The 18,162-nt window shown below is 45.6% G+C and overlaps 2 protein-coding genes across 4 annotated transcripts in view; one reads left to right on the top strand and one right to left on the bottom strand.

The window, feature by feature from the left end:
- The window catches only part of CARMIL1 (capping protein regulator and myosin 1 linker 1), a 322,541-nt gene that overhangs the window by 46,324 nt on the left and 258,055 nt on the right, over positions 1 to 18,162 (top strand). The window lies entirely within an intron of this gene.
- On the bottom strand, positions 7,441 to 8,098 carry LOC309813583 (small ribosomal subunit protein eS12-like; the record flags this gene model as incomplete). The annotated part of the gene is made up of 1 exon (XM_082638569.1): positions 7,441 to 8,098. One exon carries the CDS (start codon positions 8,096 to 8,098, stop codon positions 7,700 to 7,702), a length of 399 nt encoding a protein of 132 aa, XP_082494695.1. The 3' UTR covers positions 7,441 to 7,699.

Here is an 18,162-nt window from a genome sequence, read left to right as displayed (position 1 = left end):
ATTACTCTAAGTAGACATTCTTTTTTAAAAAATAATTAATTAATTAATTTTTGGCTGTGTTGGGTCTGTTGCTGCGCGTGGGCTTTTCTAGTTGTGGCGAGCGGGGGCTACTCTTTGTTGTGGTGCACGTGCTTCTCATTGCGGTGGCCTCTCTTGTTGCGGAGCACGGGCTCATGGCATGCGGGCTCAGGAGTTGTGGCTCGCGGGCTTAGTTGCTCCGCTGCATGTGGGATCTTCCCGGACCAGGGCTCAAACCCGTGTCCCCTGCTTTGGCAGGTGGATTCTTAACCACTGCGCCACCAGGGAAGTCCCCTAGCAGACATTCTTTGATATGAGTTGTTTAATGGTGAACTTGTGAAGAGTATGTGATTCTATTCAGCACTGGGGATTTGTGGTTAAAATAATCCATTTGTGCACATTGAGTGAGGCACACAGTTGTAGGGCAGGAAATTAAAGGTCAGGAGTAGAGAGGGAAGTCGGAGAAGTTTCATTCTGTAGTTAGTTTAGCAAACACCAATGAGGTACCTGTGATGTGTTGGGCCCAGTGTTACTGCCACGGGTAGGAAGATAAGCAAAACAAAAAGAACATGCAGACTCTAACGGATAATCTCAGTATCATGTAGTAAGAGGTGTGCCCACAGTGCTGTGGGATGACAGACTGGCCCTTGGCTTCGTTCAGAGCTAGATGGACGTTCCCCTGGGAAGTTGACGCCTGAGTTGAGCCTGAGTTGAGGCTTGAAGGCTAAGAGTTAGTGACAAGTGGGAAAAGAATTTAACGTATGAAGTATAGTTTGGAGTTAAGTCATGGAGGGTTTCCAGAACCTTTTAGGGAGTCCAGGAAGAAGGGGAGACATCAGATTTACATTTGACCCCAGTGTGGTAATGGGCTTACAGTATGGCGAGGCTGGAGGCTGGGAGACCTGCTAAGTTGTAACCAAGTCAGAAAATCCTTTTTGGTTTTAGAAGACAGGTGAGGATGGGACCTAGAATGGCCTAGGCCATGGTTTACCTGCTGCCTAAGGTGAACACTTCTCAGAGGTGCTGGCTCTTTGCCATTTTGAAGGACTGGCTCAGATGCTCCATCACAGACTTAGAAAGATGGAGGATTGTTGATCAGTCTTATCATTTTGCTGAGCTCTTAAATTATAGTTTGTATTTTAAGGTTTTTTTTGTTTGTGTGTTTGAGATAGGGGAGGGAGGGCAGAACTTATTGTAATATAATTTTGCTAAAAGTTTTGCAGAAGTGAATCATGTTTATCAAGATAAACTTTACGAGAAGTTTGTTTGATTCTAACATTGTTTCTATGGGAAATCAGTCTTCAACAAGGGGAAGCAAGCTTCCTGGGAGGAGGTAGGCAGCATCTCTTCCGCCCATGAGGACCCTGAGGAACGAAGCCTTAGCCACTGCTCGCGCTCTGGGGTCAGTTCATTCTGGGCCTCCTCCAGCCTCTTGCTGTCAGAACCAGTTTTCTTCTGTTTGTTTTAGTATAAAAGGTGAAGAAGTCACTTGTTCTCTGCTACATGCAAGGACCTCATTAGTGGGTGGGGGAACAGCCCTCCACAAAATATTCTGGAGAAGGACTGTGTGTTCCTGGGGCACCACTGCTGTTATAGACACCTCACGAGTGAGGCTGACCTGTTGTAGACTAAGGAGATTTTGTGGGCACTAAGTCCCATTAAAATTTCGTTCAGGCTGTCATCACCGGCTCTCCAGGCAAACTTCAGCAGCCTTTTAACTACTAGCCCCATGGCCTGTGGCCTCACTCTGATCCTCTGTCTGCACAGCTGCCCCAGTGGCTTTCTGAAATGCAAATCCAAGCGTATCATTCCCTGCTTGAAATCCTTCAACCATTTTCCAAAGCTAATCAGTGGAGGCCAGAAGCCGACGACGTTGGTCGTCTGTCCGACCCTGCGGCCTTTACTCTTTCTATTCTGCCACACCGCCTGGCAGGATCCAGAGGACTGCCCTGCAGGTAGTCAGAATAGAGTCCTCTTTGTTATTAGATTTCTAGAAAACTACCTGGCTGGACCCGCCCGGAAGAAGCGCCCTGAAGAAGTGCCTTTAATTTTTAATGTTTGTCTTTGGCTTTTAGCAAAAGTTGATATGAGAAGCTGAGTGTGAAGGACATGTCCACATTTTTTGGTTAAAGGAATAAACAGTCCATTTTCCTATTCTGTGCTTCATTAAGGACCCGTGGATATTTTTGAGTGAATAGCTTCTATGCTAAATTGCTGTTAGCATTTAGTTTACCAGGAAAACCAAACTTTTCTCATTTAAAAAACTTACCTGCTTCCTTTTAAAAAATCAGTTAGTTAAAATAACGCTGTGTTTGCTTTTTGCCTTTGTTGCCAGGACTCTCAGCGCTAAAATGTTCAGTCATAATAATCATAAAAGCCTAGCTAGTGGTTGAACTGGCAATCTGCTGTTTTTGTCTGCCCAGCCCAGCAGCCCTTTCCCAGTTTATTCATTTGTTTGCAAATATTTATTGAGTCGTTGTCCTGTGCTTCTGTGCCTCCTGGTCCCTGTGCCCTAGTCCCTTGACCACAGCGATTAGTCCAGGAGGTGGACATGTGACCCAAGCAAGAGTCCTAACTGGGGTCTTTGGAAATACTGCCCTGGAGAGAGGCAGTATTTCAGCTGGAGAGACTGTGTGGTACCCCCTCCGCTGCCTGTGCCTTCATCCTGCTACATGGGAGGAAACCTTTCTGAATAGTGGAGGATGAGGTCCTCACCCAGGAGAGCCGAGCTTTGTGGAGAGACCCCTTCCCTGCTGTTTGCTATGCTGTGTCTCTTGGAATGCCAAGGTTCCAAAGTGTTAAATGACTAGAACTTTATTTGGCCCAACAAGTTTAAAGAAAGAGGTTTCTTGATGGCAGAACTTGTCAGAGCCTTTAATACTGAATGTGTTTTGCGCGTCTTCCAGAGGAGGATTAGTAAAGTACGCAGTATTTTTTTTTTTTGCGGTACGCGGGCCTCTCACTGTTGCGGCCTCTCCCGTTGTGCAGCACAGGCTCCGGACGCGCAGGCTCAGCGTCCATGGCTTACGGGCCCAGCCGCTCCGTGGCATGTGGGATCTTATCGGACCGGGGCACGAACCCGTGTCCCCTGCATCGGCGGGCGGACTCTCAACCACTGCGCCACCAGGGAAGCCCAAGTACGCAGTATTTGCCAAACTTATTTAACTGTGGGTTTAAAAAAAGAAGTGAAACACCTATAAGTATCCCATCTTTACAAATGAGGAAGCTGAGTCCCACATAGGTTAAGAGACTTCCTGAGGTCATACAAGTCAGGGCTGGTCTGGAAGGTAAACTCAGCTTTCCTGTCTTTGACATTCATTTCCCCATCATGTGTGGGTTGTCGTATAAGAACGCTTGTCTCTGTGAACCATATGCCATGGTCTGAATGTGTTTGTTTTTTAAATTGCAATTTGCACCGCAACTTGTGCTTCTGGTTCTTGTATTATTACTCAGGCCTTCTCTATAGGTGAGCGGCTAATCCTCAGAAATCCTGGAAAGCACACAGTTCTATTGATTTGATTTTGTTATAAGGAATATATAATAACTCTGGGTTCCTGGCTTTAAATGATAAGGATGTGTTAAATTATGAAAATGATATGAGGTCTCTGTACGTTCCACGTTCTAGACAGTGTCATTAGGCAGTTTCCATTTTGATGCAGTGTCTGTTAAAGAGATCTATTTTCTGAGAGTGTGTTTGTACTCTTATTTTTAATCTTTGTGATTTTTGTGAAGCTGTGTTTGTTGTAAACACTTGTTGAAAATAAGCTAATAGAGAAGTAGGATGAAGCATTTGCTGATTCTGACACGCCTCCAGCTGAGAAGTGGCGGGCAGAGACTCAATGAGAAGGAGATGTATAGCTCATTTCTAGCCTGATTACAGAGAACTGAGCAGCCAGTGGCCACGTGGGCTGTCGCAGTCACCGCACTGTGGTGGCAGAGTGGGGGCTGAAGCCGTGCTTCGTGGGCTCATGTGCAGTGCTCTTTCCCTCGCCTCGTGTTGGCATCTGTATTTTTGTTTACGATCTCTAGGTTTCCACATCACCTACCGGTAATTAAAGTCATTTTATATGGGAGATATGCACATCTTTTACATGAAGACTGTGCATGTCTAAATTATTCATTCCTGGCGGATCTCCATGCTGTCTTGTTGCTGTGATCGTTGGTCGCTTGACCATTCCCACCACCTCCATTAGATCCTCAGCACTTTTCTCTTGAATTGCTTCTCAACTTGCCTCCTTGCTTCCTAGTTCACCCCGCTTCCACCCATCCTCGGTATTCCCAGGAGGAAAAACCCTTCACTCACCCCCGTCCCGCCCATAGGTTTCAGGTGTTGTTTTCTGACCCCTGCTTCCCTCTCCAGCCACGTCTCCTGCCCCTGTTGTGTGCATCCTTAGTCCCAGCTTTAGCAACTTTAGAGGTTTCTTGCCTCCATGCTCTTAGGTAGCATTAACCTCTGACCGAAATGCCTCCCTCTCCCCATTCCATCCACTTCATCCTTCAGGACTCGACTCCTGTGTGTGTTTCTCTAGGAAGCCTTTCCAGACGCAGCCACCTTCCCATCAGCCTGTGAGCAACTTAGTATAACATCATGGTGAGGAGTGTGGACTGTAGTCCCAGGTGGCCTGGGTTCAAACCCATGCTGGCTCCACGCTGTGTGACATTGGACAAGTCACTTAACCTTTCTGTGCTTCAGCTCTCTCACCTGTAAAATGGTTATCTCCTAGGCTTGTTTTTAGGATAAATGAGTTAATGCATGTAAATCACTCATGAAAGCACCTATGCTTAAGTCCTATTGATTATTATTTATATTTTCAATCTAGTATTATTATTATTGGTTTTTATAAAGAGTAAAAAACTACTCTCATTCCATTTTTTTTTTAAAGGATTTTTTTTTTTAAATTTTATTTATTTATTTATGGCTGTGTTGGCTCTTCGTTTCTGTGCGAGGGCTCTCTCCAGTTGCGGCAAGTGGGGGCCACTCCTCATCGCGATGCACGGGCCTCTCATTATCGCGGCCTCTCTTGTTGCGGAGCACAGGCTCCAGACGCGCAGGCTCAGCAATTGTGGCTCACGGGGCCAGCCGCTCCGCGGCATGTGGGATCCTCCCAGACCAGGGCTCGAACCCTTGTCCCCTGCATTGGCAGGCAGACTCTCAACCACTGCGCCACCAGGGAAACCCTCATTCCATTTTTATACCCTCAAGCCCCTTTCATAGTGCACGGTACCTGGTAGGCACTCAGTAAATGTTGCCTACCTGAATGAGTCAACCAAAACAATCAATAAACAGAGCACCGATTTCAGTGTTTGTCAAGTTATGCCCAGCTGTGTTCCAGAAAAGATTTATTTCAATCACTGTTTTAGATGCATCCTTTTAGGAACCATGTATAGATATAAACTTTAATATCTGTATCTTCCTCAGACTCAGGAGTCATTTAGAATTACATTTTTAAAATTCTGTTCATTCACTAACAGATTTGTAGTGTTGGTACAGTTGCCCTTTAGAAGACAGTGTATAGATTGGATGTAAAAAATATCATGTTTAAATAAACTGTATGCCTGCTCTAGTAAATGAAGTGCTTCTTTGTAAAGGCAGTCATTGTGCTGGATTATGATGTCATACAGTTTAAAGAGACAAATGCTTATCATGATTTGTGCCTTTAAAAAAAATGTAGAGCTATTCAAATACATCTCTCTACTTCCTTATTATGCATCTCCACTTCTGAGTAAATGAATGTCTTGCTGTGAGTCAACCATATATCTGTTCAAGATTCAGGTATTGATGGCTCAGCGTCCAGTATTCGCTCCAGTATATTTGCACTCAGTCTCATTTCTCCACAACTATTTAAAACCCAAATAACATTTACGAGCTAAGGGTCTTAATTTCTTTATTTTTTACGTTTCTGTTTATTCATTGGTATTATAGTAACTGGGCACCTTTCTTCTGACCTTGATGATCTCACCTCTATTTTAAGGAAGCTGGAAGGAAACTGAGATCTGGACCACCTCTAAAAAACTGAATGTCAAGTCAATTGTCCAGTCACACAATGGTATAAGCAGCCAACATCCTCTAAAAGATTCCATGCCCATAATGGCATCATTGACATTTGAACTGCGTGGAGTTGTTCTCTGAAAGGTGCCATAGAGAAAACACAAGGGGGGGTGGCGATCATGGTGGTGATGGGTCAGAGGTTCTTCAAGTGAACTGAATGAGGCCAGCCGTGATCGAGGACAGCCCAGTGAGTGATTCCTTTGTTCCACCGTGAAACAAAATACTCCAAAATGTTCTTGTGACAAAGAGTGTCGTTTGCTCAGAGTGGACATGATGTAGTGAAGCGTTTTTGAAAACTTTCATTTGGTGACTAATACTTTGACTCAGTAAAGATATTAAAAAAACACTTTTTTAACCACAAGGTCTTCGTGTGTAAAGAAGGTTATTATAGTTATAAATATTCAGTAGTGTTTAACGTGATAGGAGGGTACCCCACTGGCTGTGGCTGTACACTGCTGCGTTCTGTCCCTAGGACTTTTGTCCCCTGGGAGACTATTTTGCAAGGGTTGTCAAATCACAGTCCTCATTTTCTTTTCTTTTCTTTTTTTTCAAACAAAAGTATGGTTTTTCCACTGCATCAACAGACTCAAACAGCACCAAATACAGTATAGGGACTCAAAATGTTAAGCTGACGATGTTATAAAGAAATTAGAATTAAAAGCAAACTGAATTCACTTTCCCTTCACATGTGTCCTGTAACTGTATAGTAAGACTGGCAAACCAGGGGAGAGAAACTCAAAGCACCCCAATTGGCAATTTACAAGGGATTCCAATTTTAAGACTTCCATTAGTCCTACCTGGCTCAACATTTCGTACTCATACCAACAAACCCAACTCGATCCAGGCTTGAAGTACATGGGTCACCATTACGTCTCCCTACTGAGATTCTAGAGGGAATAGAATACATGGAAGCACATCTTGTTTCTGTGCCTAATATTTAGGTAAATAAAGGTTAAGGCACCCTGACCGTCCCTAATGAGCATGTTCATAAATGCACCTGGACTTCATGTACCTTCTAGTGTCCCACGGCCTAAATCCAATCCAGCTTTAGGATTTTAAGTTATTGACACCCACGCTTGACTAGCCTCAACCCATTTCTCTAGGTTCTAGGCTGGCCTAGTCGTAGTCGTGATAAATGTTCACACCCAAGAAGCGCTGACTGTCAACAATACCTTACTGCAAGCCTATCTTTACTGGGCTCTTCTACTTGCCAACACTGAAGTTACTTACTGGTTGGGAGAATAGGCTTTCACTTTGAAACCAGGAGACAGATAGCATGCTTCCAGTTATTTTGCAATGAATATCTTTTGTCGTTCATTAATAGGGACCTTACTTTCCTGCCCCAAATAAAAAACCAGATATGAGGAACAAGAATCCAGTTTTTAATTATTTTTTTATTTAAAAAAATTTTTTTTTTGCGGTATGCGGACCTCTCACTGTTGTGGCCTCTCCTGTTGCGGAGCACAGGCTCCAGACGCGCAGGCTCAGTGGCCACGGCTCACGGGTCCAGCTGCTCCGCGGCATGTGGGATCTTCCCGGACCGGGGCACGAACCCATGTCCCCTGCATCAGCAGGCGGACTCTCAACCACTGCGCCACCAGGGAAGCCCAAGAGCCCAGTTTTTTAATTTGATCATTTCTTGCATTTGAAGTACTCCTCGATGACATCCTTGGCCTGAGACTCTTTGCCATAGTCCTTAACCACCACACAGCTGCAACCAACCACGTTATGGGGTTTTCCCTCTCTGTCAGTTTTACAGAGGCCTACCCATTCCCCTAGTTCCTTGTTGTCATCAACCTTACTCAGGTTGATTTGGTGCTCAGCACAAAGGGCCTCCACCAACTTGACATACATAGGCTCATCACAGTTGGATGCAGGCACGCAGAGGTGGGCTTGGCGCTTGTCTAAGGCTTTGGCAGCTTCGTGGATTCCACGTGCTAGGCCCTCCTGGATGAGGGCGGTCTTCAGCACCTCTTGCAGAGCAGTATTAACGTCCATTTCACCTCCAGCAGCAAAGCCTTCCTCAGCCATGGGGCCATGGTGGTGGGTTAAGGGTGGAGCCGAATCTTGAGTGCACCGAGCCTCCGCCTCTTTGCAACTCCGCGGCGGCAGGGAAAGAGCCACGGTCCTCATTTTCTGTGTATCTGATGAGAATAGAGGCAGGCGTAGTCCCTTGATTTTCCTAGTAGTTCTGCCTTTACACATTAGTTTTACAGAAAAAAAGTGGTCCTTTTTCTGTTTCTTGACTACTTTTATTAGGAGAGTCTATACTTTTGGTAATAGTTTTGCCATTATGTCATTATCTATGAGCAGATATAAATCGCTGCACTTATTTTAGAAGACCGGTTCAGAGAATTTTATTCTGAGGAAATCTTTGTATTTAGCACTTTTCCAGTAAGTGAGTGGGCCATTGATTGGGTTTTAACAGCTATTTTGATGAATGAGTTGTTCTGTTATGGAAGGATTTCACACTTAAACCTTACTTCTTGGGCTGTGCTATTTTTGTCTTTTGAAAGTTATTTAAAATGAAAAGAATCAGCACTTAAGTTTTATATGCCAAAAGTTAAAGGGTGATCCCACTGTTTCAGAATTTGAGTTTCCACCAGCAGTACTCCTCCCATAGAGGGTCCCTAAAGGGTGTAATAGTTTTGATGGAATTTGTATATTCCATGAATGAAAAACAAACTACAGAATTTCCTTTGTGACTTTTTTTTTTCCTACCCAAGTTCCCGTGTGTTCCCCCACCAATATAAAATAAAATAAAACCACCGCAACAAACCGATGGGGGTGAAAATGAAGACGTTGCCCCTGTTATAAATAGGGGTCTACCACCTCCCCCTTGCACACACCCACAATCTCTTAAGCTTGGCCTGGGAGGGGAAAATGTTTTCCCCTCCTTAGCTGTTTGAACCCTCTTGGGAAATCATTTGAGTCTGAGTTCTGGCTGCTCTTGCTGCCTGGCTGGCTTCTAGCTAGCATACGAAGGTGGAGTTTGGTTTTCCCCACCTCCACCTCCCTCTACTTCTCACCTCCATCTCCCTCTGCTTCCTTTCACTGGGATTCATGGAGTTTTCCCTGCCAGGAGGTTATTTTCTTAATGTAATATCGGGACAGGAAACCCTTTACCTTTTTTTTTTTTCCTGCGGTACGCGGGCCTCTCACTGTTGTGGCCTCTCCCGCTGCGGAGCACAGGCTCCGGACGCGCAGGCTCAGCGGCCATGGCTCATGGGCCCAGCCACTCTGCAGCATGTGGGATCTTCCCAGACCGGGGCACGAACCTGTGTCCCCTGCATCGGCAGGCGGACTCTCAACCACTGCGCCACCAGGGAAGCCCACCCTTTACCTTTTATGCAACCTGCCTGCTTCTTTTCTGGGCTTACTTTGATTCCTATCATGGAGTCTGTCCAGTTTTCATTATTCTTCCCTGTGTGGTGGATATTCAGGTAGTAGATATTTCAGATGGTCTTTCTTGAACCAGAACAGCAACTCCTAGCAGTGTGGCCATAGACAAATTGGTGGCCTTTGGGACCATGGTGTCCAGTACTGGTAAAGCCACCAAATGGAAGTTTCTGTTCTCTTCAGAGTTGGGTCTGTCTCTGGCTGGGAAGTGGGAGGCCAGATGCAGGGATGCTGGTGTTAGTTGGAAGGCAGTAATTAAGGGCATGGAGAGGCTTTGGTGTTTGAGTCCCAGCCCTGTTCTGTGCGACCTTGTGCATGTTACTTACCCTTGTTAAACCTCAGTAATCTCTGCCATTGGGGTTTTTGTAAAGATTAATGAGGTATGGCATGAACACTCTTAGCACAGTCGTTTACTGGCACATGATCAGTAAATGGTGGAGGTGACGGTGAGGTTATTAAGAAAGAATTGGCTGCAGACGCTCCCTTCCCACTTTCCAAGATTCCAACATCATGCCCATTTAGGCTGCGATGTTGTCAGACTCAAGGAAACTGTCAACTTCATTATTTGTTTGGTTCCTTATTACTTTCCCCTCCTTATAGATTCATTACTTATATATATATTTTCTGCGGTACACGGGCCTCTCACTGTTGTGGCCTCTCCTGTTGCAGAGCACAGGCTCCAGACGCGCAGTCTCAGCAGCCATGGCTCACGGGCCCAGCCGCTCCACAGCATGTGGGATCTTCCCGGACCGGGGCACGAACCTGTGTCCCCTGAATTGGCAGCCGGACTCTCAACCACTGCGCCACCAGGGAAGCCCTCATTACTTATATTTAAGATGTTTTCTTTAGCCTTACCACAGTCAGAGACCACTTTCTAAATAGCATTAAAATGGAAATTTGACTGAACCTCTGATTCTCTCCCCAACTAACCCAGGTGGGCAGACCTTCCTTGGGAGGGTCATTTGCTTTTCAAGCTCCATAGTGAAGAAGCAGAAGGTTTCTCCTTACTCCTAAAGTCAGCTGCCATTAAAGTCTTCAGTGTTCAATGTGTAGCTTAATGTCTATTGTAACGATTGCTATTTTTGAACCAGTGTTTACGTCACAACATTTTGAGTGTAGAATATTCGTTATCTGACAGATCCTCCACTTGTAGAACTTTATAAACGACTAAGAGCAATCCATTAGAATTTATTTCTTTTGGCTGGAGGCCAAGAATATAGGCCTGTTTGTTTATGGTATGATACTTAAAAAGGCCAAAGACCAGAGGTTTAATTCCCAGATAGGCCAATTAGTGTAGCTTTGTTCCACAACTTCAGATTGAACCTCAGACCCCAGCCATCTGTCTTTACCATGTGTGCCGTTGACCACAAGGGGCATTGGTCACATTGATGAAAGACCGGATGGATCCGCAGAAGACCACGAACCAAACCACTCACTAGGAGGAGAGATCCAAACGCCCCCTGCGTACAAGATGGTGAGTCAGTAGACTCAACCTCAAAAATGAATGCTAGAGAGACTGTAAGAGACCTATTGTTTTAAAAAATGTTGAGTAAGAATTGCTAAGTGATCATAGTCCAGATGTCAGGAAAGTTAAGAAACTCTCAGATGTTTTAATTCTGACTGTGTATTTATAAATGAATCCTTCGTAGAAGATAAGGGGAAAGTACCAGAAGGAAGAAGTATGACACTGTGGCAGTTACCTGATGAACGTAGATCTTAAAAGGAAGTACACAAAAAATAGAGGCCTGACAGTCAAGGGGAACCCCAGTGATAGTAGCTAATGTTTACATACTGTGCCAGGCACTAAGTGTTCTTATTTGACCTCACAAGAACTTTATGAGGTTGATCTTATTGTTATTGCCATTTTACAGATGAGTAAATTGAGGCACTGAGCTTTTAGGTAGCGCTGTAGGTTGCACAGCTAGTTAAGTAGCTGGGGTGTGACTCGAGGCTGTCTGATTCTAGAGAGATGTGAGACTTGCAGAAGATGCTATGGACGATAAAACGTTGTCAAAGGAGTGCTCAGAGCCAGAAGAAAATAAAAGCTGCATCTGAATGGAACTGATGGAGGGTGTGTGTACTGATGGAGCATAACCCTTCACCTCCTATTATCTTTTTTTTGGTCTATCTTTTATATACATATTTAAAAATCCAGAATGTTAACAATGTGTTGGGGAAGTAATGAGAAAGATCTAGTTTTTCTAAATGAATTTAAGCCTCTTAGCCTAACAGAATACCTTCCCAGGGTCCTGAGGACATTTGGGCTAGAGGTTGTTCATCCATGCCTGCGATCTTTAGGGAACGTGGAGAACAGAAAATAGTGCCTGACAGGTGGAGGGGGGTGCAGGTGTGGAAAAGGCTGCGAAGTTTTTCTTCAAAGGAGCTGGTATCTTCCAATTTTTAGAGCTTCCTGAGTATCCAGACTTGCTCTGAATGAGTGCATAGTATACAACTAGAATCAGAGAAAGGACATTAAATGGGACAGAATTTAATTGTCTGGAGTTAAAGTGTTTTTCTTCATTGGCTGGTGAGTAACCCGCACTTGGAAGAATTCAGGTGTAAGATGGATGAGACTTCGGCACGGGGATGTCTCAGATGCGATATAAACGTCAGGAGGTGATGAGACCATTAAGGTTTCCCCCGACCTATTTCTAAGAGCATGACTTTGTATGTATAAGACTACGCCAGAGACTTATTTGGATCTTTGGTTTTCCCTCTGTGAAGAGGTTATTTAATCTCATTTCCAGATGAGGAAACTCGGGTTCAGAGAGGATGAGAGTGACTTTCTCGCGTCAGCTTTTGGGGACAGGCAGGCTAGACGCTCATCTGGACCCATAACCTGACTACAGCTGTCATGGATGCCGGGCCATCCCGAGAGTCTCTAGATGCAGGGCAGGTTTGGGGGCTGGGCTCACCGGGGTTCAAATCCCAGTTCTGGAACTTACAGTCATCCCTCGGTATCCGCGAGGGGATTGGTTCTGGAACCCCCTGAGGATACCGAAATCCAAGATGCTCACCTTCCTTATATAAAATGGCATATATTTGCATATAACCTATGCATATCCTCCATACTTTAAATCATCTCTAGATTACTTATAATACATGATACAATGTGAATGCTGTGTAAATAGTTGCTAGAGTGCAGGAAATTCAAGTTTTGCTTTTTGGAACTTTCTGGAATTTTTTTTTTTTCCAAATACTTTCGATCTGTGGTTGGTTCAGTCTGTGGATGTGGAACCCTCTGATCCAAAGGGCCAACTATACTCTGTAACCTTGATTACTTCTTTGACTGCTCAACCAAAGAAATGGAATTGTTGTGAGGATTAAGTGAAAAGAAAGTGCTCGCCATCTAGTAAATACTAAGGATATGTCTCTGTTCTTTGTAGTTAGGCTTGAAATCTTTATTTTATTTATTATTACTGATAAGTTTTCCAACATCTCTCAACTCGTGCCTAAGAAGTTTCATTTTTACCTTATTTTTCTCTTTGGATGTTGTGAAATTTCAAAAGAGCATTTCTTATAGTTTCTCTATATGTAAAAACTTTATATTGTCTAGGGCCCTTTGGGTGAAGGATCCAACTACAGGGCCTTTAGCAATTCTTAGCTGCTCTGAAAGTATGTCACTTATTCTTTTGAAAAAGATGTCCTCTAACTTTCCTCCTCCTCCAGCTACGCACGTGGCTCACTGGTTACTGTGGCAACCGCACTCTAATAATCTTGTCAGGAAATATGATGTAACTATCTCTCTAGTCTTATTTTCCAGACATAAAATAAGCACACAGTTTCCTTCTAAGAATCCTTCTAAAGAGTTCAGGGCCTAAGCACTGCTTCTCCTTGTTCCGATGTTTTATAAGATTGTAGGTGCTTGAGGAAGAATGTACGTCGTTGGGTGTTTCTTTAACTCAGAATGTTTATAGCACCCAATGGCCAGTGTGTCACTGTGAAGGCTTATGTGCTTTCATGTTCATTCTCCCATAGTTGAGGAAATTTGGGGTAGTTTATTTTATTTTATTTTTTTGGCCACGTGGCTTGTGGGATCTTAGTTCCCCGACCAGGGATGGAACCCGGGCCCTGGCAGTGAAAGCGCCGAGTCCTAACCACTGGACTGCCAGGGAGTTCCCTTGGGTAGTTTAAAAAAACGCAGAATTGTGGTTTCTAGAGGATTTACCTTTATTTCTAGACATAAAGGATCTAAGGTAATTGCTGGGATAGTTAGATCAAGTCAGTATTTTCACATTTTTCGGAAGAGGCTAATTTTATACAACATCTCTCTACTGGCCCATTAGTGAGGAGTAAGTCTGTATCTTCTCAGCAGCCCCCCACCTTCCTCAGCACCCCTAACGTCCTCAGTAGAGGTCAGTTAGGACCCCCAGTTCTCTGCTCCTGGAAAGACCCTTCCACGCTGCCAGCCTCTCCGTCACTCTCTGCCTTCAGCATCAGGACCAGTTGCATCGCACTTCCTCCTCCTGTTTGTGCCAGTCACCATAGGAAGCCTGGACTCCCAAGGCATCCCTCATCCCTTTGTCATGTCCTCATTTGACTCTTTACTTCAGTTTTTAAAATCCCGTCTCTCCCTCTGGAGCCCCCTCCCTGTGCACTCTGTGCCCTCGGGGTCAGTCATCAGCACATCCCCAACTTCCTGACCTTGTCTGTGGACATCCCCTTCCCCTTCTTGCTTTTATGGAAACCTGGGGCTCCCCTGACAATACTGCTTCTCCTGCAGGCCTCTCATGTGGCTGCAGGTTTTAAACCTTACCCTTGAACCATGGTTAGGGATGGGGTAGTATCCTCTATGCTTCCCTGGTGGCACAGTGGTTAAGAATCCACCTGCCAATGCAGGGACCACGGGTTCGAGCCCTGGTCCGGGAAGATCCCACATGCCGCGGAGCAACTAAGCCCATGCGCCACAACTACTGAGCCTGTGCTCTAGAGCCCATGAGCCACAACTATTGTGCCCACGAGCCGCAACTACTGAAGCCCGCGTGCCCAGAGCCCGTGCTCCACAACAAGAGAAGCCACCGCAATGGGAAGCCTGTGCACCGCAATGAAGAGTAGCCCCCGCTTGCCGCAACTAGAGAAAGCTCGCGCGCAGCAACGAAGACCCAACACAGCCCAAAATAATAAATAAATAAATTTATTTTAAAAAAAAAAAAAGTTTTTTTTCTCCGAGGTTTCTGTGCTGTGTCCCCTCCTCCCGAAAGCCCCCTGCTGTGTCTCAGGTCTCTGTGTGGCCCCCCGTCCCTTGCCAGGCGTCTGCTCCTCCGCGCAGTCACTCCCCTCGTTCCCTGAAGGTCCTGGTTTCTGGCTCACTGCCCCTCTCTCCAGCGCAACTCCTGCTGGTGCTCCTGAACTTGACTCTTCATGTCGGTAATCCTCCCAACCCCTTCATCCCTCAGCTTCTCAACCTCATTTCCTCCCGTGAGTGGTCTCCCACCTTCCTCAGTGACTCCATCCCAGGGTCATGCCCTTGGTCCTGTCATCACCAGTAACCTCAGTGCCTCCTCCATAGCTCTCTCTGGACACCCCAGTCTGACCACCACTCCCGTCCTTCTGGCCCGCCTTGTGCGGTACTTCCAACCTCGACAGTCCTTGGACCACCAGGACCTTCAGTTCATTGAATCCGCCACCTCTTCACGGTTCCACCCTCACCCCAAGTCCTGACTTCTCTCCTTTCCCAGCTTGAATTCCCTGATCACCCACTCTCATCACTACTTACATCCTCATCACCCTTGTCCCTCTCACACCGTGTCATTCTCGCTTGACTAAACCACAATTCTGGTTAAATCCATCTCTTTCTCTGCACCTACTCTGTACTTGCACCTGTGCAGCCGCATGTGCCAGGACAAAACCATACCCCACTGTACTGATCATCTCACTCTAAGTCAGTGATCACAAGTGCCAGGTGGGCCCTTGATGTCACCTGACAGTCATGTCGTGTTGCTGCTGTCTATTCATTCCCTCCCTCTCTTAGACAACCATCCCATGCTTTATACTTGCTCTTCAAACATCCATTGTCTCTGTACTCTTTGCCACTTCCTTTTTCACTAAAAAAAATAAAAATAAAAATGGAAGCAATCGGAAGAGAACTTCCACATGCTCCCTGCACCACACCTACCACCTGCCTGTGTCTGTGCCTGAGCCCCCAGCTCCTTGGGCACAACATCCCATTTCCATCTCCAAGTACCCTCTCAAGGGCATTGCTCCATAAAATTTCTCCTTTCCCTCCTATATCATCAGTTTTCTTCTCTCTTCTGAATTCCCACAGGCATACAAGTTATTATTTTTCCCTTTAAATAAAACCATCCTCTCTTGACTCTGATTTCGCTTCCAGCTAATGGCCAATTTCTTCTCTTCCTCTTACAACAGGACATTTGGAATGAGTCATCTGTATTCATCACGTCTAATATTGCTATCCCCCCCCAACCCCGCCCTGTTCTATCCAGAGCCCATACGGTGGGGTTTTTACCCCTCACGCGGACTCCACTGCCTCTGCTCTTATCAGGTCATCAGTGACGTTTCACTGCTGCGGTCCACGGTGGTCCCAGTCTCCTCTTATTTCAACTACAGCAGCATTTGACACGGTATTCTCCCCCTTGAATACATTCTTCACTTGACTGCCCAGACACACCCCTCCTGGTTTTTCTTGTTCTTCTCTGGCTCGTCTTTCTCAGCCTCCTGTGCTGGTTCCTCCTCTCCCCAAACGCTAAATGGAGTGCCTCAGGGCACTTATATCTCTTCTCTATTTAGCTCATGCTTTAAAACTCATCTGTACGGTGAAGATTGCTGCATTTTTATTTGTAGCCCTGATCTCTCCTGTGAACCCCAGGAGCCCTTTATCTGACTGCCTGCTGGTCATCGATACTCAGATGTGTCTAATAGGCATTTCAAACATAACGTGTCCTTGGAACCCCTCAAGGGTGCTGAGGTGTCTATTTCACTGGGTGATCATTTCTAGGGGATCCCTTCTGGGAAATTGCATTTGGGGGATCACACAAGGATGTGTGGGCAAAAGAGGGCTTCTAGAGGCAAAGGGAGGGGGGAAAAAGGCAGGTTGGGGGCAAAATTGCCTTGATAATTGCTTGAATCTTGTCAAAGTAACTACTGCTGAGAAGCATTAATGTTTTCGGAGGGAGGGTCTGAGAGGGGTGTAGGATGTGGGGAGCTTTGGAAAAGGTAAATCAGTGATGAAACCTAGGGCTGATAATGCCTTTTCTGAATGGATCTTGAGGTAATATCCTGTCAGCTTGGTTTTTGATTATATAAGTTCAGGAATACTGGAATAAAAATCAACTGCTTGAAACGTACAGATGTTTTGCTAATATTTTCTAGTCCACTGATACATTCAGTGCCATTTCTGCACTGAGTTTGGTGAGTAAAGTGTTCTGGATAACTTGATTATCTGGGTAACTGAGAGTTAACTAGGTTTCAGTATTGCTAGGTACTAGTTATTATTTTGTGATTTACCTATTCAGCTCTGTTTTTAGCTGTTTAATGAACCTTGGGGAAAAGGCAAAACTTCAAGTTCTTTTGTTCTTTTGGTTTTGAAATGTTTTTAATGAAAATGGTGTGGCTATTACTTAATAATTTTGGGAAGTGTGCTCAGTTAGGGCATTTAGCCAATTAGAACTATTCCCACATGAAAAAAAAATCAACTGCTTGAATTTAAAACCACAATAAAGGGCTTCCCTGGTGGCGCAGTGGCTGAGAGTCCGCCTGCTGATGCAGGGGACACAGGTTTGTGCCCCGGTCCGGGAACATCCCACATGCCGCGGAGTGGCTGGGCCCGTGAGCCGTGGCCGCTGAGCCTGCACGTCCGGAGCCTGTGCTCCGCAACGGGAGAGGCCACGACAGTGAGAGGCCTGCGTACCGCAAACAAACAAACAAACAAACAAACAAAACACAATAAAAACAAACAAACAATGTAACTGTCCAAAAAGGAAATCCTAATTCTCCTCTTACCTCCAAGCTGCTCCCCTCCCCCACCAACCTGCCCCACCAGTCTTCCCACCTCAGTGAACAGCATTCCATTCTTCCATTTACTTAGGACAAAACATTTGGAGTCATTCTTTTTTTTTTTTTTGCTGTACGCGGGCCTCTCACTGCTGTGGCCTCTCCCGTTGCGGAGCACAGGCTCCGGACACACAGGCTCCGCGGCCATGGCTCGCGGGCCCAGCCGCTCCGTGGCATGTGGGATCTTCCGGGATCGGGGCACGAACCCGTGTCCCCTGCATCGGCAGGCGGACTCTCAACCACTGCGCCACCAGGGAAGCCCTGGAGTCATTCTTGAATTATCGTTCTCTCACACCCCATCAGCAAACCCAAATCCTTCAAAATATATTCAGAATCTATTTCTTATCATCTGACTGCTATCATGCTGGGCCAGGCCACCATAAGTTTTCACCTGGATTAATGGAATGTCCTAACCGGCCTCTCTGCTTCCAGCCTGATCCCCTTTAGTCTGTTATTAGACGTGCTCAGATCATGCCAATCCTCGTTCCATCTCATTCAGAGGAAAAGCCAAAGTCATTCCTGTGACCTGTAAGCTACTGTGTGACCTACGCCGCCATTACTCTCTGACTTCATCTCTTACTCTCCCCCGTTTACTTTCTCCACTTCATCCATCCTGACTGTTTCTTGAAACAGTCTGGGCCTGCTTCCACCTCCGAGCTTTTGCATTTGCTGAAATTCCCTTTCTT

Source organism: Mesoplodon mirus (assembly GCF_964341445.2).
Source record: "Mesoplodon mirus genome assembly, chromosome: 12".
Classification (NCBI taxonomy): domain Eukaryota; kingdom Metazoa; phylum Chordata; class Mammalia; order Artiodactyla; family Ziphiidae; genus Mesoplodon; species Mesoplodon mirus.
Note: the sequence above shows the minus strand (reverse complement) of the source record. Positions and strands in the feature narration are given on the sequence as shown.